The sequence below is a fragment of the Cygnus atratus genome, chromosome 7 (genome assembly GCF_013377495.2).
Source record: "Cygnus atratus isolate AKBS03 ecotype Queensland, Australia chromosome 7, CAtr_DNAZoo_HiC_assembly, whole genome shotgun sequence".
NCBI classification, from domain to species: domain Eukaryota; kingdom Metazoa; phylum Chordata; class Aves; order Anseriformes; family Anatidae; genus Cygnus; species Cygnus atratus.
Window position 1 is genome coordinate 16,715,364 of NC_066368.1, and position 21,793 is coordinate 16,737,156.

The window sequence follows — 21,793 nt, forward strand, 5'->3', positions numbered from 1 at the left end:
TGTTACTGTTCGTGTTTATAGCGTATTAGTATCTTTAGGCTCAATGTAGTCTAAGAAAACGTATGACCTAAGCTATAAATTGACTTCATAAAACAGAACTACAGCTATTAAACTGTATAATTTTTTTAAGCTAACTTGATTACCGGAAGGAGTTGTTTCCACTTACCACAACTGTGGCAAAGGTATCTGTGGGCCAGATTCAACTCCTAATAATTGGATTCCTGTTGTTTAAATGCAGGTTTGTATGATTTCCTAATCTCTTTTATGTTTATGAGAGACATGTTTATATTTTGAGCACACTTCTGACTAATGCAGGTCATACTTTCATACCAGAAAAGAACAAACAGGCAGAAATGAGATGAAAAGACCTCGTCTGTCAGTGTTGCTTTCTTTTGTATGATCTGTATGACGGAGTAGGGAGAAAAAGGTACTTCAGTATGTTTGCACACCTGCATTCAACTTATTCAGTCTAGCAGTAACTCCTATACACTTGTCTGTATGAACTATTTTTACTCCTAGCACCCACGCAATACAAAAAGCAAGTAAGAATAATTGTGTTTCCAATATGTTTGCAATGGATATTGCGTTTGTATTATATTAGTTTTCCCACCTTGTTACATCTTTCCTTAACTGAAACAAAATGTATTATTGTGATTTTAGTGTTTCACTAGACGGTCAGAGGGATTCGTAGAGATTCATTAGTGTTTCACCCACCAAACTCATTTTGGTTGGAAAGTTAAGCTTCAAAACTTAGAAAGCACAGATTCTGTAGTTTTCCATGCTTATAAAGTAAAAGCATTTTTCTACAAGCTTTCTCTACAGAATCATTGCCTTATTTCTAGGTTAGAGCCCAAACGATTAAAAATGGGTGTTTAAGGGCAGTAATTCATCCGGAAGGTATGAACTTTGAAACGCCTATCCTTGCAAAGTAATTTTCTTTTCATGTAATATATTTGCTATATGTTATAGAAAATATGTATTATTTTAATATATAAATATATATTTTTAATATATATTATTGCAGTGGCATGCAGGCTGTAAGGACTTAGGTAGAACAAAGAACAAATACTGGCTCAGAAAGGCTGTTAATGAAAATTGTTATTAATCACTAAAGATTTTCTAGCTGGTGTCCTATCTCACCATCAGCCTATATTTAGAACATCAGACAAATTTGTTGGATGTTCATGTTCTCTGAATCAACGCCTGCTCACGGCAGACCAGGAACCAACACTTCACGTCCTTTCCTATAAAAATAACACGTCTGTGTTCTTGCTCGTTATGAAGTTGACTAGCTCTGACATTGCTCTAACTTTTGAGGTAAAGGGCAGAGGAGCGTAGCGTGACGCTGCTTCATGTCCCTGTCAGAAAAGTTACTGCGAACCTTTCAGGCTAGGGTTCGTTTTAGTACCTTGAAGAACTCACCGCGGAGCTGTAGGTTTCATAGTACCATTTTGATAAAAGAACGAAAAAAGGGTTGGGGAGGGAACTTGTGAGATTGGGGAGGGGCGATGCTACTGTCGGCACCGGGGGCGGCCCTGCAGCGCCGAAGCCAGACCGTGCTAGGGTTTCTGGAGAGCAAACCCCACCAGAGCAGCGCAGCCTCGGCGCGGCTGTCCCTTCGGAAACAGAATTGAGCTGGGGAGGGAGCAGAAATCTCCCCGCCACGGGGGCGGCCGAAAGGCCCGCGGGCTGCCGCCGGCGCTGAGGCGACAGCCGGGGGAGGGCTTCGCTCACGTGACGCCTCCTCCGCCCGCCTGGGCACTACGGCCCCCAGCATGCCCCGCGCTCCCGGGCGGTGAAAAGCGCCGCTTCCGCCGTCCTCTCGCGTCATCACTGCGGGCTCGCCCGCTGTTTGAAACCCAGTCCCATGGTGCTCCGCGGGCTCCCCGCCGATTGGCCGGGCCGGGGGGAGGCGCGTCCTTCAAACTGGGCGGCGGGGCGCGCGCTCGCGACCGGGTGCAGGGCGGGCGGTTGGCGCGGGCACGAGCACGAGGCAGCCGCGCCGCGCTCCGCTCCTCGGCCCCGCCGCGCTCGCGCCCGGGCCCGCCATGGCCTCCCTCAGCTTCCAGGGCGGCGGCGGCAAGAAGGAGGAGAAGGGCAAGAACATCCAGGTGGTGGTGCGCTGCAGGTAGGCTGCGTTGGTTCAGTGCGCGCAGCTGTGGGGCTGTGCAGGGAGGTGAGGGGCTAGGGGAGCGCTAAGATGGCTGGTGATATGCCAGCCCAAAAACCCTGAGGTGTTTTCTTCCGGCTGGGAGCGCGCCTGCTGCGCCTTCGGCCCCTGCCCGCCTAAGGAGACACCCCGAGTTCAGACGCCAGGGTGGGGGAGGCAGCCTGCAGCGTGAGGATCGCCAGCTGCCTTGGCTGGGGAGATAAAAACAAGTGTTCGATGTGGTGTGGCAAATTCGGTGCTCTGAAATTTGGGTTTTTATAGCTTGAAGGTGACTTAAAGACCTGTTAGTTCATACTGCATCTCAAATGTTATTAAAGTATTGCTTGTTAAATATATACTACTGCTGACGGTTAAGATCTGCATTCAGAAAGTCTTTTGCACCAGAACTGCAAGTTTACATATTGTTACTAAAGCCTTTTGCAGTCGTTATATCTTACTGCTTGGAAGTTCTACTTTTACAACTGCACCCTGAACGTAAGAACTGGAAGGGTTGTTCTCTCCTACTCTTGCAACATAAGGAACAAGCTGCTGAAATGAGTGCTATGGGATTGGTGGAAGTGTTGATGTAAATCAAGGATATTGCAAAACACAAGTAATGTTTGTGAACCAATTGTGTTTGAAACACTGCTAGCAATCATTTTCTTTCTCATCCAATTAGTACTAAATTGGTCTGGAAGAGCCTCACAAACTGTCAGTGAATACTTCAGTTAGATACAGTGCTCTGTGTGAATGGCGCTGTGACGCTTTACTTTTGCTGTGACTGATCCTTCAGTCTAAGGTGTATATCAGGTTTTAGTCTCTATCTCCTAAAAACTCTGTAGCTCACCTTTTCTCTTGCATTTTGTAGTGCTTTTCTTTTTCAGTATTGGTTTGCTGTTTGAGGTAGTAAACTCTCCTTCTGTGGTTCCCTTTTCTACTGCACCTGTCAAGTTCTACTTATTTTACAGGTAGATAGCATCATCTTATTGACACCTGGTTTATTTCCAAGGTGTGGTGTGTCTGATAGAGCTTATCAAAAACCTCGTCAAGCAACACGTTCACTGTGCTTCGATAAAACATGAATTTGGATGTTTAAAATGCATGTATTAGCATATGTTTTGAATGGATTACCTAATGAGATGAACCTGTGATCAGATGTCACTGTGGCATACCAAGCCCCTGCTTGTCTAGTGGCACTTGGTACTGATCCACATGTATGCTCAGGTTTTACTGAATTGCCCTTAATCCCATGGTTGTGGTCCATACAACAAGGCTCCTGTGTTTGACTGGTTCTCTGCTGTATCTTTGCAGAGCAGACTATATTTATTGTTTGGCCTCCTACTATTTTAAAAGTTGCAAAACCAAAGCTAGAGCTTGCCCCTGTGAACAAGGTTGCTGTGATCGTCGACTGTCACCATAGTGACCCGAGTGCCTTCACCGCCGCTCTCAGTCTTGCACTGAAGCCTGTAGTGGTCTGTTTAGAGCTAACACTTCAGCCTCGGTGCTATGGTGAGGAAGAAACATTAGCCACAAGAGTCAGGAAACTGAGATGTCGTATACTTGTGGCTTTTTTTTTTTTTAGTTGTAGTGTAACAGCATCTGAAGTGCCTCTCCTGTCAAAATAATTTAAGGTTCGCAAAAGTTGTAGAAGTTCTCTTTTCAGGTTGAGTGCTCCTTTATGGGTAACGCGCATTCAGTGCAGTAATGCTGCTAAATGAATTACAAAATAGCGCTTCATGCTGTCAGTTTTCAGCCTGTGGTTGTTCCTGTGTTTTGGGGGAGGAATTATTGCTAATGCCCCTTCAAGGAAAATTGTATGCCATGTTTGAATTAAATTAGAGTTAAAAGAAAATGCTCACCATCATGTTTCTAAACTTTTATTGTATCTCTGTTAAACTTACTTAAAATTCTTACTTCAAAAGCTAAATAAAAAGGTGCATAGACTTTTTATCCCCAAAATCAGGTGTTTCTTTTCTGTCTTATACTTTTCTCACAATTCAGATTCTATACAAATGTGTCAGCATTATAAAGGTTCTGGTATTGCTGTCTACTCTTCTGCTAGTTGTAGGTTCTGTTAGTATGGCTGGTGCTTTAGAGAGTTATGTCATCCATGAGAGACTTGTGGTCTGCACTGTTTATGTAAGTGAAAGAGAGGATGTTCTTAAAGTGCATTAATTAGATTGGTTCACTGTTGCCTTAACTTTTCTGTGCAGGTTTCTTTTTCTCAAGGTGTTTGTTTATGTAACTATTTAAAGCATTTAATTGCTCCCCCCAATTGACTAGATAAACTTAGTGGAAAAGACATTGTCTAATGCAAGTTATCAATGTATACATCTAAGCAATCTTTTTTTTTTTTTTTTAAACAAGCTAATAAACACATGTATACACTATACTAAGCTCAAGCTATAGATGCTTGAGTTGTCCCATAGTGAGTAAATAAAAGGAGAACAAGGTCTGGAAAGTGAATTGCGGCAGTTTTTTCTTAAGCAAGTATTAACTGAACTGCGTTAAAACCATAATGTTCCTTTTAGCCAATTATTATGTGGATTCTTAATCTGAGTTATACTGCTGCTTTGTAAGTTTGTGTTCTTGTTAGTGATGATATCAATCCAACGTTGTTTTGTTTTTTTTTTTTTTGTTGTTGTTTGTTTGTTTGTTTGTTTTTAGGCCTTTTAATGCCTCAGAACGTAAAGCAAGCTCCTATGCTGTTGTAGACTGTGATCAAGCACGAAAAGAAGTTAGTGTCCGCACCGGTGGAGTCACGGATAAGACATCAAGAAAGACTTACACATTTGATATGGTAACTACTTGTCAAGTTTGGGACTTCTAGATAAAAGCCAGTAAATTTCTCTAATACAGTCTGATGTCTGTGCTGTGTGGTGCTATGTTTTACTGTACTGGTAAATGAGATGTGTTGTCTTTGCTCCAACAGGTTTTTGGAGCTCAGGCAAAGCAGATTGATGTATACCGTAGTGTTGTGTGTCCCATATTGGATGAAGTTATTATGGGCTATAACTGTACAGTGTTCGCGTAAGTATGCTAATCAGCATCAGGATACTTCATTTTAATTTTAGTTTCTTGTTTACATTTAAATTTTTCATTCTCACAGCTATGGCCAAACTGGTACTGGTAAGACCTTCACAATGGAAGGAGAGCGGTCACCCAATGAGGAATATACTTGGGAAGAGGTATGTTTTCACTCCTGAGGTTTCTCTTAAAGCTGTACTATGGTTCAAAGCTAGATGTTGCAGAAAGTTCATGAAAACCTAGAGCTGATTTCTTTCAAATACTGAAGCTGACTTTCTTTAAACACTTGCAAATTAATAAATGTTCTCATTACTCTATATGAGAATCCAAACTTTACATTATTACTGCAGGCATACAATCTTCAGCAATAATTTTATGGAAATTGATCTTTATTCAATGTATTTTTGTTATACCCAATTGACCTTAGCTGAAATTGGTGCACACACTCACCACCCCCCAATCTCTTTCAGTACATCTATACATTAAATTCCTTTCTATTTTCAATCTGTAGGATCCGCTAGCAGGTATAATACCCCGTACGTTGCATCAGATATTTGAAAAACTCACAGAGAATGGCACTGAATTTTCAGTGAAAGTCTCTCTTTTGGAAATCTACAATGAGGAGCTTTTTGATCTTCTGAATCCTACTCCCGATGTTGGAGAAAGACTGCAGATGTTTGATGACCCTCGAAACAAGGTGAGTACTGTCTTCCAAAACCTGTGACATTAAGGCTTCAGGGGCTGGTGGAAGATGTCTAATAATCATGCATTCTTTTCTGACAGAGAGGTGTAATTATTAAAGGCTTGGAAGAAGTAACTGTACACAACAAAAACGAAGTCTATCAGATCCTGGAAAGGGGTGCAGCAAAGAGAACAACTGCAGCTACTTACATGAATGCATATTCTAGGTATTAATCTTGTCTGTTTCAGATTTTTTTTGTTGATGTTCTGTTAAACAGGATCTTACTGAAGAGGCAAAAGCCATTCAAGTTGTAGTAGACCTTACCTAATGTTGAGATTGTGTATTACAGTTTACGTTGCTACATGTGGATTAGAAAACCAAAGCCATAGCTGGAACTTGGAACTGTGGGATGATACCTTCTAGTGCATGCATGAAGGGTTATAAAATACGGAAGCCTCCTACCTTAAAAATGGGCAAACTGTTGCTCTCTGAAAGATGAGTGATTATAGAAGCTTGCCCTCTTGTTTAGAGGTTGCATGCTTTGTTATGAGTATATCTCTTGTGACAATACAGTGTCTAGTTGGAATGGAAGTCCTGGAATTCCCCCATCTGCACAAAGATATACATGGTAGAATTATTTGGCATATGGCAAAAGTGTAAGTTGCAATTAATTGGCCAAATTTATTTCCTGAAAAGAGCACTGATAGCTAACCTGAAGTAGTATCTTGTAGCAAACAGATCATTGGCCTTTGATGGGATGCCTGTCTGAAATCGAATTCTTTTATAGCCGCTCCCACTCTGTGTTTTCGATTACCATCCATATGAAAGAAACCACAATAGATGGAGAAGAACTCGTCAAAATTGGGAAGCTAAACTTGGTGAGTATTTGAACTAAATTTCCTTGATGGCACTCCTGAAGTAATGAACTAAATAATCTAACCTCATTCTCTTGAGAATCAGATTTTCTTCATAAGGACAAAAATCATCATCTTCAAGTGATATGAACTGTCTGTCACTCTGAGAAATGTCTGTCTGCTTTTTCACTCCCTATGTCTCCTGAACATATATGCATAAATTAATTCATGTGTCTTTTTCTGCAACACCGTGGAGCAAGCATTCTTCATAGTGATTTGAGATAGAAGCATGTCCTTCCTCTCATCTTTCAGGTTGATCTTGCAGGAAGTGAAAACATTGGTCGATCTGGGGCAGTTGACAAAAGAGCTCGTGAAGCCGGAAATATCAACCAGTCTCTCCTGACACTAGGAAGAGTTATTACTGCTCTAGTAGAAAGAGCCCCACATATTCCATACAGGGAATCTAAACTCACAAGAATCCTTCAAGACTCTCTTGGAGGACGAACAAAAACATCAATAATTGCCACAGTTTCTCCTGCATCTATAAATCTTGAGGTAAATTTTATGTCTGAATATCCGTTTCTATAATAGATACATTTTTCCAAGGATACAAAAACATAAATGACTATCTTCAGCTTGACCTTATGTTGTATCTGTTTATCACAGGAAACACTGAGTACACTGGAATATGCTCACAGAGCAAAGAATATAATGAACAAGCCGGAAGTTAACCAGAAGCTGACCAAAAAAGCCCTTATTAAGGTAAGCTAGGCGTGTATCTTCACAAATTTAATAATAACATTTGATTGTGTTGACAACTTCTGCTATGTAGGAATTATGAAGTCATGGAAAAACTGACCAGTTAGTAACAGTGCTTTTCTGAGGTGATTTTAATTGCTGATGCTTTCAAACTAAGCTGCTCTACTGGTACAATATTTCTTAGTCGCTTTGCAGTTACTGAAACTGTTGCCAAGACTAAAGCTGGAGAAAGAAGGCAATTGATACTAGCTATGACCCTGTATGGACTAGCTATTTACAAGATAGTGGAGATCCCAAAAAATCCTGGATGACTCTTTCTGGGCTTGCTATATTAGCTGCTGCATTCCAGAAAATGCATGAATTGAAGTGAACTTGTTAGTAAGCTTGAATGAAAAGTAACATGAAGAAGCTACTATTATTAAAGAAGCTGCAATTCCCATTATAATCAGTTAAATACAACTAAGTATGATTCAAATTGGAAGTTTCAATGCTCTACATGTGTGTAATGGTATGATTTTAAATAGCGCTACACTGAATGTATTTGGACACGCAAATGAAGGTTAGGTTTTGGAACATTCTCCTGTGTTTATGCAATACTTCGATTAAAATTCCATCTTTTTGAGGTACCTGTTAAGCTAAATTTTGAAAAGAAGGTATAAATGTTCAGGTTTAAATATGATTATTTCTTGATGCAGGAATATACTGAAGAGATTGAGCGTCTGAAACGAGACCTTGCTGCTGCACGAGAAAAAAATGGAGTCTATATTTCCCTTGAAAACTTTGAGTATGTGTTCAGGATATCTATAAAATGTCTAACAACAAATCTCAAATATTGGTACTGATCCTTATACGGAAAACGTTTTCAGATCTATTTTCAGTCCTAAAAAGCTGAAGATAGAAGAACTTAACTGACCAGTCAATTTCTTCTTTAGAAATTAGTTATTACACAGACAGAAGCCTAGAAAGTAGGTTTGTACTGAACACTCTTTTTTTATTTGTGGAACTTACCATATGCATAGCCAGGATACGTTCTTTTTTTAAGATAGAAGCTGATACAGGAGAGCAAACTTGGTAAAGCTTGCTTCACTTTGTAAGAGGGCTTGTTTATACAGAAAGTTTCAAATACATAATTGTCTTAAATCCCTTCTGCATTAAGTGAAAATTCTGTTTTTGATACAGAAGTGAACAGTACTTTTTGAAATGGGTAAACGTGTAGCATGAGAACAATAGGTAATCTTGGAATCAACTCTGTTATTGTTATTAATCTTTACTATAGAGCCCTTAATGGAAAGCTGACTGTTCAAGAAGAACAAATTGCAGAGTATATTGACAAAATCAGTGTCATGGAGGAAGAAGTGAAAAGAGTAAGTGCCATTTCTCAACTGTGGCTTATATCTGCCAGAAAAAAAAAGGAGGGGGGTGGAATCTTTGGGGAAAGGCGGAAAAAGATTGAGCAAACAACAATTTGAAGAGTTTTTTCTTAAAGGTCCATTCTAATTAGTTGAGTGGAAGCTTTCTAATCCTAGAAGTTAGAAATTTGAAATACTATATATGAAGTTGCAAAACACAATATTTATTTTTAAAGCTGTTTAAAGGTTTAAAACTTAATTTTATTTGCTGGATTTTCAGCAACAATTTGCTTGTAAAATGGTATCTCAGTTGACAGTTACCTGCCTTAGGAGCAAAGAGTGATGGGATAGAGGAGAAGGTGATGAGCTCCAATTAATGAATAAAGAATATGCAGAAGATGGGAGCTTCCTTTTCTAAAGAAATACAAATATTAATTTCCTGAAACACGTAACTGGTCTGTGTAACTCGACTTATCTTTTGATCAACTTTACTGACCCTTCCCAATTCTATCTGGTTATGTTTTAGAGGGATTCTTCACTGTGATGTAACAAGTGTCTGGTCTTCTAGCTTGAGAGGGGAAGCCAAGGCTTATCACAGTGAAAATGGTGTTGGTTTGTGATATTTTCAGTGAATACAGGGATTCTACAGGTTTCTAGTCAGGTTTAAGAACTTTGAGGCTTTTGTAGATGACAACATGCATTCTAGTATCATGGCATAATCTGAGACATATGAGGGACTGCTGTTAAAACGCATTGTTGCTCTACTTATGTTTGTTTTCCACTGTAGATCACTGAACTGTTCACAGTTAACAAAAATGAACTTGAACAGTGTAAAACAGACCTGCAAATCAAGGAGAAGGAACTTGAAGAAACACAAAAAGATCTGCAGGAAACCAAGGTTCATCTGGCTGAAGAAGAATATGTGGTTTCAGTTTTGGAAGACACTGAACAAAAACTTCATGGCACAGCTAGCAAGGTTGTCACTTTCCTGGCACCTGATTGCAAGAGTAGCTTCCCATCTGTTCAAGGAAATCATTGTTGCTAAAGCATGATGTGAGAATGATAAAATGACTTGAAGATGAAAAACTAGGATTAACCCACTCTAAATTGTGTTATAGTGAAAAGCTACTTAAAGATTGGAAGGCCTCCTCTGCGAAATTGTTAACCAGTGTTCTTAGCAGCCAACAGTCAGTCTCAAATTACCTTTCCTTCAGTCTAGTTTGTCATGAGTTTCAGTACGTTGCAGTATCTATTGTTGTGAGGAGTTCTGCAGAATAAGTAGTTTACCTTATTAGAAGCTTGTGCCTGACCTTAAAACAGAATAAATTACTTATGGCTGGGGTGGAAAAATAACAAGATGTTTTACAGGGATGTGTGCAATAATTTACACTCAGAGTGAGTAACTGAATCTATTTCCCTGTCACCTCTATATTTTAGGGTGTATTTTTGAAGGGTTTGGGAACTGGTCTGAATTCTCAAAACAGACTTGATAGAGAGTCCTGCTATTTCAAGTGCGAAGTGATTAATCCTGTAACTTTAGTGAACATGAAAAGTTCTTTCTACTCAGATTCTTGAAAGGTTGGGATGCTTAGATTTACATGTGGGTTGTGGAGTGTTTGTGTGAGAGAAATGGGTACAGTAATCATTTGCACTAACTATAAAACCAAGAATTCACCATACTTTCAAATTCTAAATTATCACAGAACTAATACTGGAAATCACTTACTTCCAGTACCATTAAAAATATATATTTACTGTTAAGTCTTTCAGAATAAGTTGAAGTGGTCAGGAATTTTTTGGTCACTTCACTATATTGAATGATATCTTAATTCTTTAAATACTGAGAGGATGTCCTATTTTAATGCTTTAATTTCAAAGTTAGAGTAAGCTACCTCTAGAAGGTAAATTTTTCTTGTGTTTCAAGACTATAAATGATATAACATTGGATTAAGAAAGGTTGTAACTTGGTGTTAAGGCAAATACCTGCCTTTCTAGGGATACAGCTTCTTCTTTAACTTAAACTACATTTGTTCTTACTTAACTTATGCTTGACTTCTGGTTTAAAGGTTGACTAACTTTTAATTTTTTTTAGTTGCTTAGTACTGTTGAAGAAACTACAAAAGATGTATCTGGTCTCCATGCAAAACTGGACCGTAAGAAGGCTGTTGATCAGCACAATGCTATTGTCCAAAATACATTTGCAGGACAAATGACTGATTTGTTCAACAAAATACAAAATTCAATTAGTGAGAACAGTTTGAAGCAGCAACAGATGTTGAAGTCTTATACAAATGTTATAGGTAAGTAGTACCAAAGATTTTCTTAAAACTGATCCTTTTAGTAAATGGATGAGGCTTTATTTTAAACAATGTAACGACTGCAGTTGCACCCATAATATCATATCTGGGATGATCAACTAAAAATAGTAGTTTAATTCAACCATACATATCAACTTTCTCTTCTTGATATGCTTTATGAACTAAGAAAAAATACTGACTTCCTGTGTTATAAGAGGCAATATGGTGATGAGCAATAGAGTTTGCTCTTAAAATGAAGCTTTAAGTTTTGTAACATTTTTTGGATTTCTTTTGTAGGTGACATCTTGTCTACCAGTTCTTCAGCAGCTAATATTCTTGCATCAGTTGTATCAGCATCTTTTGCCTCTGTTAAAGAACTAGTGTCTACCGAAGTTTCTTCCCTGTCTGAAAAAATATTACAACATGAGAATCTGTCACTTAATTGTAAAGCTGAGCTCCTTAGATTAATTGTGAGTAAATTTTCATCCTCTTTTGTTATTTGAAGCATATGAAACTGTCCTCAACCAGAAGAGGTGCTGTAAACATTCTTTTTTCCTGATGCTCTCTGCCAGTCTGATTCAGCAGTTGGCTGATTATATCCCTTTTCACTTCTATTCTCATGCCGTTGTAAGCTGTAATATACTATCGAGGAAACATTTATTGCAGAGCACATGGACCACAGCTATTTGCATGAATATTCATTGCTTCTTAGTAACGTAGGTCTGTTATATTCTGTTCTACTTCTGTTTTTCTTATGTTTTTTTATTGCTCTTCCTAGGAGGAGCATATATCTGGATTAGGAAGAGCATTAAATAGCTTGACACCAATGGTAGAATTTGTCCTGGGCCTAAGTTGTCAATTTCAGACTAATGTGAAGAAATATTCTGCTGTGGCTGACAAGGTAGCACATGTTTTGTTTCTTATCTTATGCTATTCTGGTTTTTGTAACTTACAGATAAGTTTTGGTGACTCTTCTGCAATATGTAGGTGTTTTCACTCTCTGGCTTTTTCTCCTTTACTTTGTCCTATGGCTTTTCTAAGTCCTTTGTTCTACCTTCTAGCTCTTTCATTCAGACTTCTCTTCCACTTCTGTGTGTGGTGTATTCACTTGCTACCTAGCACAGCTGCTCACCTAAATGCCACAAAAGAATGATACAATATAGATGCTTAATGCTACCTGTATCAAATACTTGATAATATTCTTATGGTAGTCTCTTCTGTATCAGAGAAGTCTGAAAGAGCTGACTGAGACAAGTTCTGTCACTTCAAATTCCTTCTGCTGTCATACCCAACTTTTTCTCTAGTTATTTTGATTCCCAGAAAACGTAGTAGTGTGTCTGGTGAACAGTGTAGACAGCACTGCCCTTATTTTTTATATTAAAAAAGTCCTTTACTTGAATTTTTATTTCTAGTCTACCTTATATTGTATTTTTTATAGAACTGCATCCTCACTTTTTCATTGTTTTCTCCTTTTTGTTAAAAACCTTTGTTCCTCATGAAGGAGTTAGCTTTCCTCTTCTGTCAGTTGCAAGTCATTTGAAATCAACTCACCTCATCTGGAGGCTCTTTACTGGTTTTGAAACTTAAACGGCAACTAGGGCCATGGCTTACCAGCTCTTGCTTTTTATTCTTGTCTTAATCAACTATGTTGTCTGTCTTCCTTTCTTTGTCTTCCTCTGATGCTGAATTTGGAAAAAAACACATTAAGTGTCATTCTAACTTCAGATGGCTCCAAGTGTTACTTGCTATCTTTTATCCACTGTAGTTTATTAATGCCTTTGTTTCTGTGTTGGGTAGGTGGTGTGTCCACATCCCCCCCCCATACTATGTCAGGGAAAAGTATCCAGTTCCTAATCTAATGACAAGTATTTAACTTTGAATAAAACTTTTTTCAAAGATGGAATGTCATAAAAAAGAAATGGATACCTTCTTTGAAGATCTTTCTCTCACTTTGAAAAAGTTACGGGAAGAAATGGCCAGTGTTCTTGCTCAGCTTCAGAATGATTGTGAGAATTTAAAAGAAGAAGTGGAAACAACAAGATTGGCACATATGAAGGTATTCTTAGAGTAGAGAAATCTGAAGGCCAATTGTTGCTTTGATTTAAACTCTTTGTAGCAATAAAACACTGTATTTTCTTCAGAAGCAACGCTAGCACAGTAGCTTGGTGATAATAATTATTTTCAGCTTTTTTGTGCTATTTTAAGAAGCTTACATACGAAGCTAGCAAAAAAGCTTACACTTGCTATGAGCACATCTGGTTTATATATCTTTACGTACATCTCCACAGGCAGTGTCTGTCTACTCTACACAAAAATTGTAACTTGAATTTTAAAATAATAAAGCTCTAGTATTTGTTATATTTTTTTTCTTAGAGTATGTGAATGCCTTTAATAATAATAGAAAGTGAAGAATACCAGTGAGATGTATAATTTTTTTTTAATAGAGCACAGCAGAACTAGTGTCCTCACTGCAAAGCCAGCTTGACCTGTTTGCTCAGGAGACTCAGAAGAACTTAAGTGATGTACTGGCAAAAAATGGAATTATGGAGACCACCATCACTGCTGTGCAAGAAAACATTCACCTGTAAGGAGCATGTTACGTACGGTGTATAGTGATGCAAGATGAAACTATGTATGAAGAAAACTGCAAAATTAGATGTTCTTCATATTATACGTTCATAAATTCTTCTGGGCAAAATGTTTGTTAGAGCTGAGTTCAGCCACAGAATATGAATCATAGTTCAGCTTTCTCCAGAGTAATGGTAGATCTACAAAGCTTTTTCTCAGACTTGTCTCCTGAGCATACTGTGTATAAGAGACTCTGGTTTGGGGGAGCAATGTGTTGTGATAAATGGCCCTCGGTACAGCTACGCTTCATACCAAGAAGGCTTAACTTGAAGTATAATTATTGTTGCATGCTTTATTCAGTTTTAAAATTAATAACTAACATCTTGCCAAAGATTTAAGGGGATTGAACAAACCTGGTAGTCTGAGTGCTGCCATCTCTAAATTTACAGAATAGAGCAGTAACATCATAATTAACTGTTTTGATAGAACTGCACTATTTCACTGTTTCTGGTCTCAGCTGTTTCTGTACATACAATGTGCAGAATCTGCCTTTCAAAATTTCTGAACTGTTAAAAATTCGTTGTTGTAGGAAAACCACAGACCTAGTCAGCAGTACAACTTCCAATCACAGCAAATTTATTGCATCTATGGATAACTTCTCTCAAGAGCTCAGGAACATAAATGCTGAAAACAAGATGATGCTGGAAGAATCCACAGACCATTGTCAACAACTTCTCAGCAGTCTCAAAAATGTGTCTCAGGATACTGATAAATGGGGTGAACTTGCAACTGCTCAGATAATCAGCTTTACTGATCAGCAGCTGTTGTCCTTCAGTGATGAGAAAAAACAACTTGTGTGTTCACAACAGGTACACATAGCTGTTTGTAGTCTAATGCAACATTCAGAAACAAATTTTTACAGTAGAATTTGTAGGGGGACATTCTCAACTATTATCAGTATAAAATGGTGGTGTTTTGATAACAGCAGACTCGTGTTAATTAACTTAAATGCATTTTGGTGAAATCTAAAAGCTTAATTTGAGTAAGATTTTGAACTTGAAGTGCAAATAACTTCTTTAAATACAAAAAAAAAAAAAAAAAAACAAATCTTGATCAATCCTGTGTGGCTAACTTCCATTTGTACCTTGGGCTTTTTACATCTTTTTGATAGTACACAGCGCTAAATCTAAAGCTTATCTGTAAGTAGTGTCCCTGGGAAACTTACGCAGAGATCATAGACTCTGTTCTGCAGAATAAAAATGACTTTATCTGTCAGCTGGGCTAATATGGTAGAAAGCATTCCTTTTTAGGCATATACTAGCTCTTACCCCAAAATTTTTTCACCTGTCATCTTTAATTTTCATCACAAGTTTCACTTCTCACCCTTGTTCTATTGTTGGATTTTCCTGTTTCACTACTTATTAGAACATTTTACTAACTTTTAGAAATAAATAAAAGCTTAGAGTTAAATGTGTTTGCAGTCTCAAGACACTCTTGTATTTGTTATGCCATCTGAACACTTCAGGAGTTCCCTTCCAAGGGGAAGGACTAAAAATTCATGTCTTCCTCCTTGTCCTCTGGAAATGCATAAAGCTTCTATTTCTTGAAGGATTTTTTTTCACTTTCACTTGAAAATCCTAACTCTGTGCAGGGTTATGTGTAGACGCCTGAGAATTCTCTTCTGAACCAAATGGCATCATCTTTATTCTTATGAGTAGCTTTCTAAAATGATCATACTTTCTAAGAAACTGACTCTCTTCTGAAGATAGTTCTCAAAATGAGAATGTAAAACTGGCACTGAAACTTCTCAATTTGAGGTCTCAGTTGTTTCGTTTCAGATCATGTTATTAATCATGCACCACATCTTAGAAAAGAGGCCATAACCTTAACTTTCCTGTTAACTTGGTGCTTTTCTTTTCTTTTTTTTTTTTTCAGAAAAACAAAGAAAATTGTGATAGAGCATTAGCTGAAATCATTGACCATATTGATAGACAAAAGAGTGCTGAGGAGAAGGTACTAAATGGCCTTCTTGGTCAGATAAAAGTTGATCAGGAGATACTTCTGGAGCAGAAGCTGGCACTTAATGAGGAAGCACAGCATGGTCTGACCCAGGTTAATGGTTTCCTGCAAGAGGATCTTAAAGTGGATATTCCAACAGGTATTTGAAGTACGGCAGGAGACAGAATGCACTTGCAGAAAGCAAGCGTTGAGTTGCAGAGTTCATAAGCAAAGATTGTTGGGGACATAATACATCTGGCAGTCATGCCTTATTTTTCAGTCAATCATGCAAAACTTGATGACTGAACAAAGTGTGACTTCTGTATTAAGTTAATGTAAAATCGAGGATCTGTTGTTAAAGCTATTGCTTTAAGTGCTTACTAGTGTCTTTCATTAGTATACCATTTTCATTAAAGGGACAACTCCACAGAGAAGAGACTACTTGTATCCAGTCACGCTGGTGCGAACAGAACCCAGGGAACTTCTACTGGAGCAGTTAAGGCAAAAGCAAACAAATCTTGATGCTATGCTAAACAGTGTGACAAAGGAAATAGAGGAGAACGCAGACCAGGTAAGTATATGAATGATAAATGAGACACTTCAATGAAGCAATGAAAGATTTCAAATATTCAGGAGTTTTTTCGTTTCATTTTGGAACCCCAGAGCAGTTATAGCCTTTGTGCAGGGTACTTGTAGTTAGTCGCATGCTGAGCTTTTGAAAAAAAACACTATCTTGAAAAATAAGTGGCATGTCTTTTACAGATCTGATCATATTTTATACATTCATCTAGGAACTTCAGACATTCAAAATGCTTTTCTGAAAACTTCTGTTTTAGGACTTACTGGAAGAGGAGGAAGGGATGCAAGACTCCAGTGAAAGCCTTGCTGGCTACAAATCCTTAGCGGATATAAACATAAGCTGTAACACAAATGGTGGCATTCCATTTTTCCAGGTAACTTTCACAGATATTCTAAACAATTGTGTATTTAAAAGTGAAGGAAAAGTATAATTCTACAATAGGCATGTAGTATAAAATCACCTGCTGATAGCATTCAGTGTAGTATCACAATTTCTTTTAATCCTGTAGAATATGCTTTGTTAAACTTGAGCTGAAATAACAGCAAGCTTCTAACAAACTGGACAGATAGCAAAAACTCCTCAGCAAGTAATCTTTTGTGGGAAAAATGTCATGATTTGTGATACACAAATGCATGCATTTGCTTTAATGAAAAAGTTGAAAAGATGTGGAGTGTTTTCTTAGAGGCCTGTCAAATGTGTCATAATTCTTGATTTTTCTTTGACTTTCTGCCTTGCTCTTGATGCTTTTTTTATAACCCATGTATCAGTGTAGACCTATGATATATAAGCTTATTTTTTGTCTATTTGTCATGGATCCTTTAAGTTGCTGGTGAATTGACAGATGTCTACAAGAAATCTCTTCAGTAAATGCAATATTAGGAAATTTTTTCAGGGGTTTTACCAACTTTTTTTCTGAGAACACTATACTGCATTGTACGTGAGCAAGAAGTCTTTAATTTCTTTGTGTACTCTTAACGTGGAAAATTGATCGGGCATTTTTTTTAAATCCCAGCACAAAAGGAGTCACAAAAAGGATAAAGAGAACAAATCTGCAGCAACGTTGGAGAAGACCAAAACCGAGGATATAACAGAACAGCTTCTTCCCAAATCTAAGATTCCTTTAAGATCAATGAACTAATATATCTACTGCAGATCCTGTTTTGGAATGCTTAATGTCTAGTGGTCCACTGAGCCATAACTTTTCTTGGTTATTTTTGGTCTCTGTATATAGTGAATATACTGATGCAAAGTTGGATCAAAAGACTGACTTGACAGATGTCCTGCCTTTGTCCCATTTTTATATGCAGTAGCTTGCGGAGTATTAATAGACTTTTTTTTAAACAAAACCTGCAGATTATGGTGCTGTATGTTGAATGAGGATTTTTATATTGTCAAATAAGAGATCCTTTTCTGCTTCTCAGGTTTAAAGCCACAGAAAGGGATGTAGAATAATGCTTTATTAGCATTAGCAGCTGCCAGTGTGTTTTAATTAACTGTAAATAAGTGCTCTGTTACTATGCCTACCTTACTCTGATTCCTGTTACTATGAAGTAGATAGTTGTCTTTGAGATACTTCAAATAAATCAATTGATACATGGAGCACAGATGTATATGCATGACTTCCATCTTAAATCCATCTTAAATTAAACTTGGTAATAGAGCAAAACATTAGCAGATCTTCAAGTTAGATACTCTGGACAACATTCAGGCAGCTGCTCACGGACAAAGATAAATCTATTTATGATAAATACAATATTTGGAGTGTGCTCTGGCCTTATGCTTCTCTCACTTTAGCATGAGACCAGTCAGCTGTCTTCCTCTGAGATCTTACTACTCATTTATTCTTTCTTTAGCCTTTATGGGCAAAGCTAATTGTTTTTCCTCAGCAGCAATGTAGGAAGAGGGAAGACATTAATTCTCTTTCAAATGAAGGAGACATCTACAGTTCCACACGTGCTTTTTTGTTTTTGTATGTCTTGCCTCCTATTGTACTGGATCATTCCATTGTGGTATGAGGCTTGAAACCTCAAAACCTTGGAAGGCTTTTAAAATCCTGATTTTGCTGCAGAAATGTCTCCATTGGCATGGTTTGACATATTGTGAGATTCTGGCACCAGAAGCATCATCATGGAGCTGGAATTCTCCAGGGCTTAGGAGCCAGCTTTTTGCACTATGTCTATTAACATTGACTAGATTTTAGAACAATCTTTTGAGACTGTTCAATAAAATACTTAACTAAAATTCTGCCAGAAAAGCTGATTGCATAGCTTTGTGTGAATGGCCACTCTGATTTAGCCTAAACTAAAACCTTTCACTCTGCTGCTTAGCACTCTGCTACTTAGTTTTCCCTGTGGTGTTCATAGGATCAGTATGAACAAAATGGAACAGCTACTGCCGAAGACAGGTCACATCCATGAAAATCATGCCACAAGCTGTGCTTCTTGGCTTTATCCTCTATGAAACTGTCCCCTCGGCCTTAGCTGTTTGCATTGCCCTGGTACAGGCACAGGCTCCTTTCCTAATTGATGTATGAATCGTATGGACTCCTTGCTCACTCTCTTCAAAGTACCTCTGAGTCATCTTTCTTTTCTTTGCAATACCAGCATGGCAGACTTCATTGGGCCTGGTGCCTAGAGGTTACACCAGAAAGAGGAATGGGATGGAAGCTTTGGATGGAAGAACCTCTGCTTCCCTGCCGGCACTTCTTCTCCCACTAGATGGCTCTAACACTAAAGCGTTAGTCCAAAGCTCAAGCACTGGTCACTAACCAGGACTTAGGAACAGGTGTTTTGCCAATTTTTCTGTCGAACATCTGTTAAAAACACGTTTCAAAAACTAATAATGAATTCTTGCCTCTGTGAGGATAATTCTGTATTCAAGCTTGGGCGAGGACTTGTTCAACGAAGAACCATGTTTAAGAAAAAGATGATCAAACCTGTGTCTTGAGCTTTGCTGCAGGGCAGATAGATGCTTATTGTAACTAAATACTTTTCCTGACCTTTGTTGCATGCACATTCCCTGAGGTAGCAAGCAAAACCTATTTGTTTTTGTTTAAGAGAACAGTTGTTTCTTATACATAGTTACTGGATTCACAGGGTCTAACCCAAAGAGAGGAAATTAGGGTAGTCTAGGCTAGTTTATAGAATAGTATCAATTTGTCTCGTTAGAAAGTATAATTCATAAGAAGAGGAAGCTGTTTCCACAGAACAAACAGCAAGATCATATCCTGGCTCAATTAGTCCTGCTGAGCATGAGGGAGAGTTGTAGTGTGACTGGGACTGAAGAATATAGCTGTGTTCTAATGGACCAGATGATTTTTCTTCTGATTCTAGATTAGCAGCCAAGTGGGATGGCTCTTGATTTACCAAAAAAAAAAAAAAGCAAGTACAAATAACAGGACATAGTGAAATGGAAAGAAAAAAAAGAACATTTTCCAAGTGAAGAAAAAAAGCTGTGAAGAGAAAGTGGAGGAAAGGAAGCTTCCTGCTTCTTCCTGAAAACGGGGGAGCTGAGGCACTTGTGTTAGAGTTTTTGGGGGCTGCAATAATTATTTGAAGAGAGGGAAAAAAGACTAAGCTGCCTGGCTACTTTGCTTGGCTGCTTTTATTTCAAGTAGCAGAAGCACTTGTGTGGGACCAGTGAGGAGAAGGTGCTTAGCTATTAGGCTCTACTTTTTTTTTTTTCTGTTAAGCATCAGTCATCCCAGTAATCATCTATTAAATGAGTAGAGGAAACAAGAGGGAAGCCTGTAACTCTCTGGGAGTGATAAAAGAAAAATTAAAGTTAAAAAGAGCTGGAAAAATAAAACTAAATATTAAAATTCCTTTTCCATCAAGTGTTGGACAGGAAAAAATGAGCTCTAGTGTTCTAGAGCATTAAAAATAGGAGAAAAAAAGAAATAGATTTTAAAATATACAGTTGGTAAATATACACTTTTTAAACAAGTGTTTACAACCGTTTGACTACTATTTTGTCTTTTTCCTGTTAGAAATGACTTTTATGGTAGAGGGCTGCACTCTATAAATTGTCTGCCCACCCACGCAGTTGCTTTATAAACTTAAATAAAAATAAATCATGCCAGGTTTTGCATTAGTAGGCTTTGTATGACATAGTGTTATAGGTGAGGTATAGACCACCTAGCAAAGCAGGCTGTTATTGTAGGTTGAACCCAAACTCAATCCACAGCAGAATTGCTATGTTCAATCTCAAAAATGTTAAAAGTCCACGAGTCAGTACGAACACAGTGCAGCTAAGTGAATAGTTAGATCACTACATTCAGAAGACTTCTAAAATAATCTTTGATTTTCTTTGGTTTTCTTTGGCCCAGCTACCAAAGTGAGAGCACATTATCACTATGTAAGTGTCCTTCAGATGGATTAAAAAGAAGCAAATGCTTGGTCCAACATTCTCTTTTCAGGAAGAAAGACAGGAACAAGTTGCCATTTTCATGAGAATACTGAAAAAAATGTTCAATACTTTGCATGCTTGTCCTGTTGCAAACAATATCAGGGAGAACTATTTCCAATACTTTATGGAAAAACTGTCAGCTTTCAGGTGGCACAAAATTAGATTTTGTATAATAATGGAGATTAACTGGATTGTTTCTTTTTCTATCCAAAATATTAAACCTCTGTAAATGTTTCTTTAACTTCATTAGTTACACTTGAAACACTGGGGACTTTCTTGGTCTATTCATAACCTAACTATTGTAATTCAAAGAAAGAGACACAATAACTGAAACTTTGCACTTGACTAGTGTATTTTCTTTTTTTAAAATGACCAAAATATAAAAATGAAATAAACAGTTTACATAGAAATAAACTACTTTTCAAATCTTTCTAGCTATGATTATCTACAATTGTTAATAAGTTTCAACTATAATTCTGGCAGTGTTCAGAGCACTACTGCATGAAGATATTTTTTATATGATAAAGAATTGTGTTTTCATTGGCAGAAGTTAATTGAAAGAGAAATCTTTTTTTTAGCCTAATTAACAGCAATTTTCAAAGTGAATAATAACAAAAATAGTAGCAAAGAAAATATCTTTTAGCGTTTATGACAACAAATACTAAAAACAGATTAAATATATGGAAAGATACTTATCTTTTTCTTCTCCCTAGCCATTTGAGTAATAATAATGATTGCTGCTTCTCAGATTACTGGTTTCCCCTCTGCACATGCCCAGTTTTATATGGGGGTAATCCGACTGCAGTCACTTGATTTATATAAAAGTTATAAGGTGAAGGATCAGATTTCCGATTTTCCAAGGTACATACTAACTTGATAACGATGCTTTAAAGAACAAAAAATCTTTGCTCTATGGCCACTAAAGATTTCATGACATTCAGGATTTGGCTAGGCAATCCTAGCAGTTTTTCCTAATTCTGCATGTTCTTTTACAGGTATTTCAAGCATATTTGCTTCTGTTTCTTTGTAAAATGACTTTGAGATCTTTCAGGATGGGTATGATTTTATTGTTCTGCTGTTAAAATACTTCATCCAACATCTGTTGAAGCTAGTGCTGATGGTA

General features: G+C 37.7%; 1 protein-coding gene across 1 annotated transcript; it reads left to right on the top strand.

The window, feature by feature from the left end:
* Positions 1-1,497: 1,497 nt before the first annotated feature.
* Positions 1,498-17,863, top strand: KIF11 (kinesin family member 11). The gene is made up of 22 exons (XM_035541591.1): positions 1,498-2,128; positions 4,817-4,949; positions 5,082-5,179; positions 5,259-5,337; positions 5,688-5,873; positions 5,960-6,084; positions 6,646-6,736; positions 7,025-7,267; positions 7,379-7,474; positions 8,167-8,255; positions 8,748-8,835; positions 9,608-9,796; positions 10,913-11,120; positions 11,415-11,587; positions 11,896-12,018; positions 13,015-13,173; positions 13,562-13,701; positions 14,275-14,554; positions 15,621-15,843; positions 16,100-16,254; positions 16,520-16,636; positions 17,276-17,863. The coding sequence occupies exons 1-22, from the start codon at positions 2,049-2,051 to the stop codon at positions 17,399-17,401; spliced, it is 3,201 nt and encodes a 1,066-aa protein (XP_035397484.1). The 5' UTR covers positions 1,498-2,048; the 3' UTR covers positions 17,402-17,863.
* Positions 17,864-21,793: the final 3,930 nt, after the last annotated feature.

Excerpts from the sequence above, each read along its gene's own strand:
- KIF11 (XM_035541591.1), top strand. The coding sequence starts at position 2,049 with ATGGCCTCCCTCAGCTTCCAGGGCGGCGGCGGCAAGAAGGAGGAGAAG. Across the intron at positions 5,874-5,959 it reads TTGATGACCCTCGAAACAAG|AGAGGTGTAATTATTAAAGG; the intron begins GTGAGTACTGTC and ends CTTTTCTGACAG. Across the intron at positions 7,268-7,378 it reads CTGCATCTATAAATCTTGAG|GAAACACTGAGTACACTGGA; the intron begins GTAAATTTTATG and ends TGTTTATCACAG.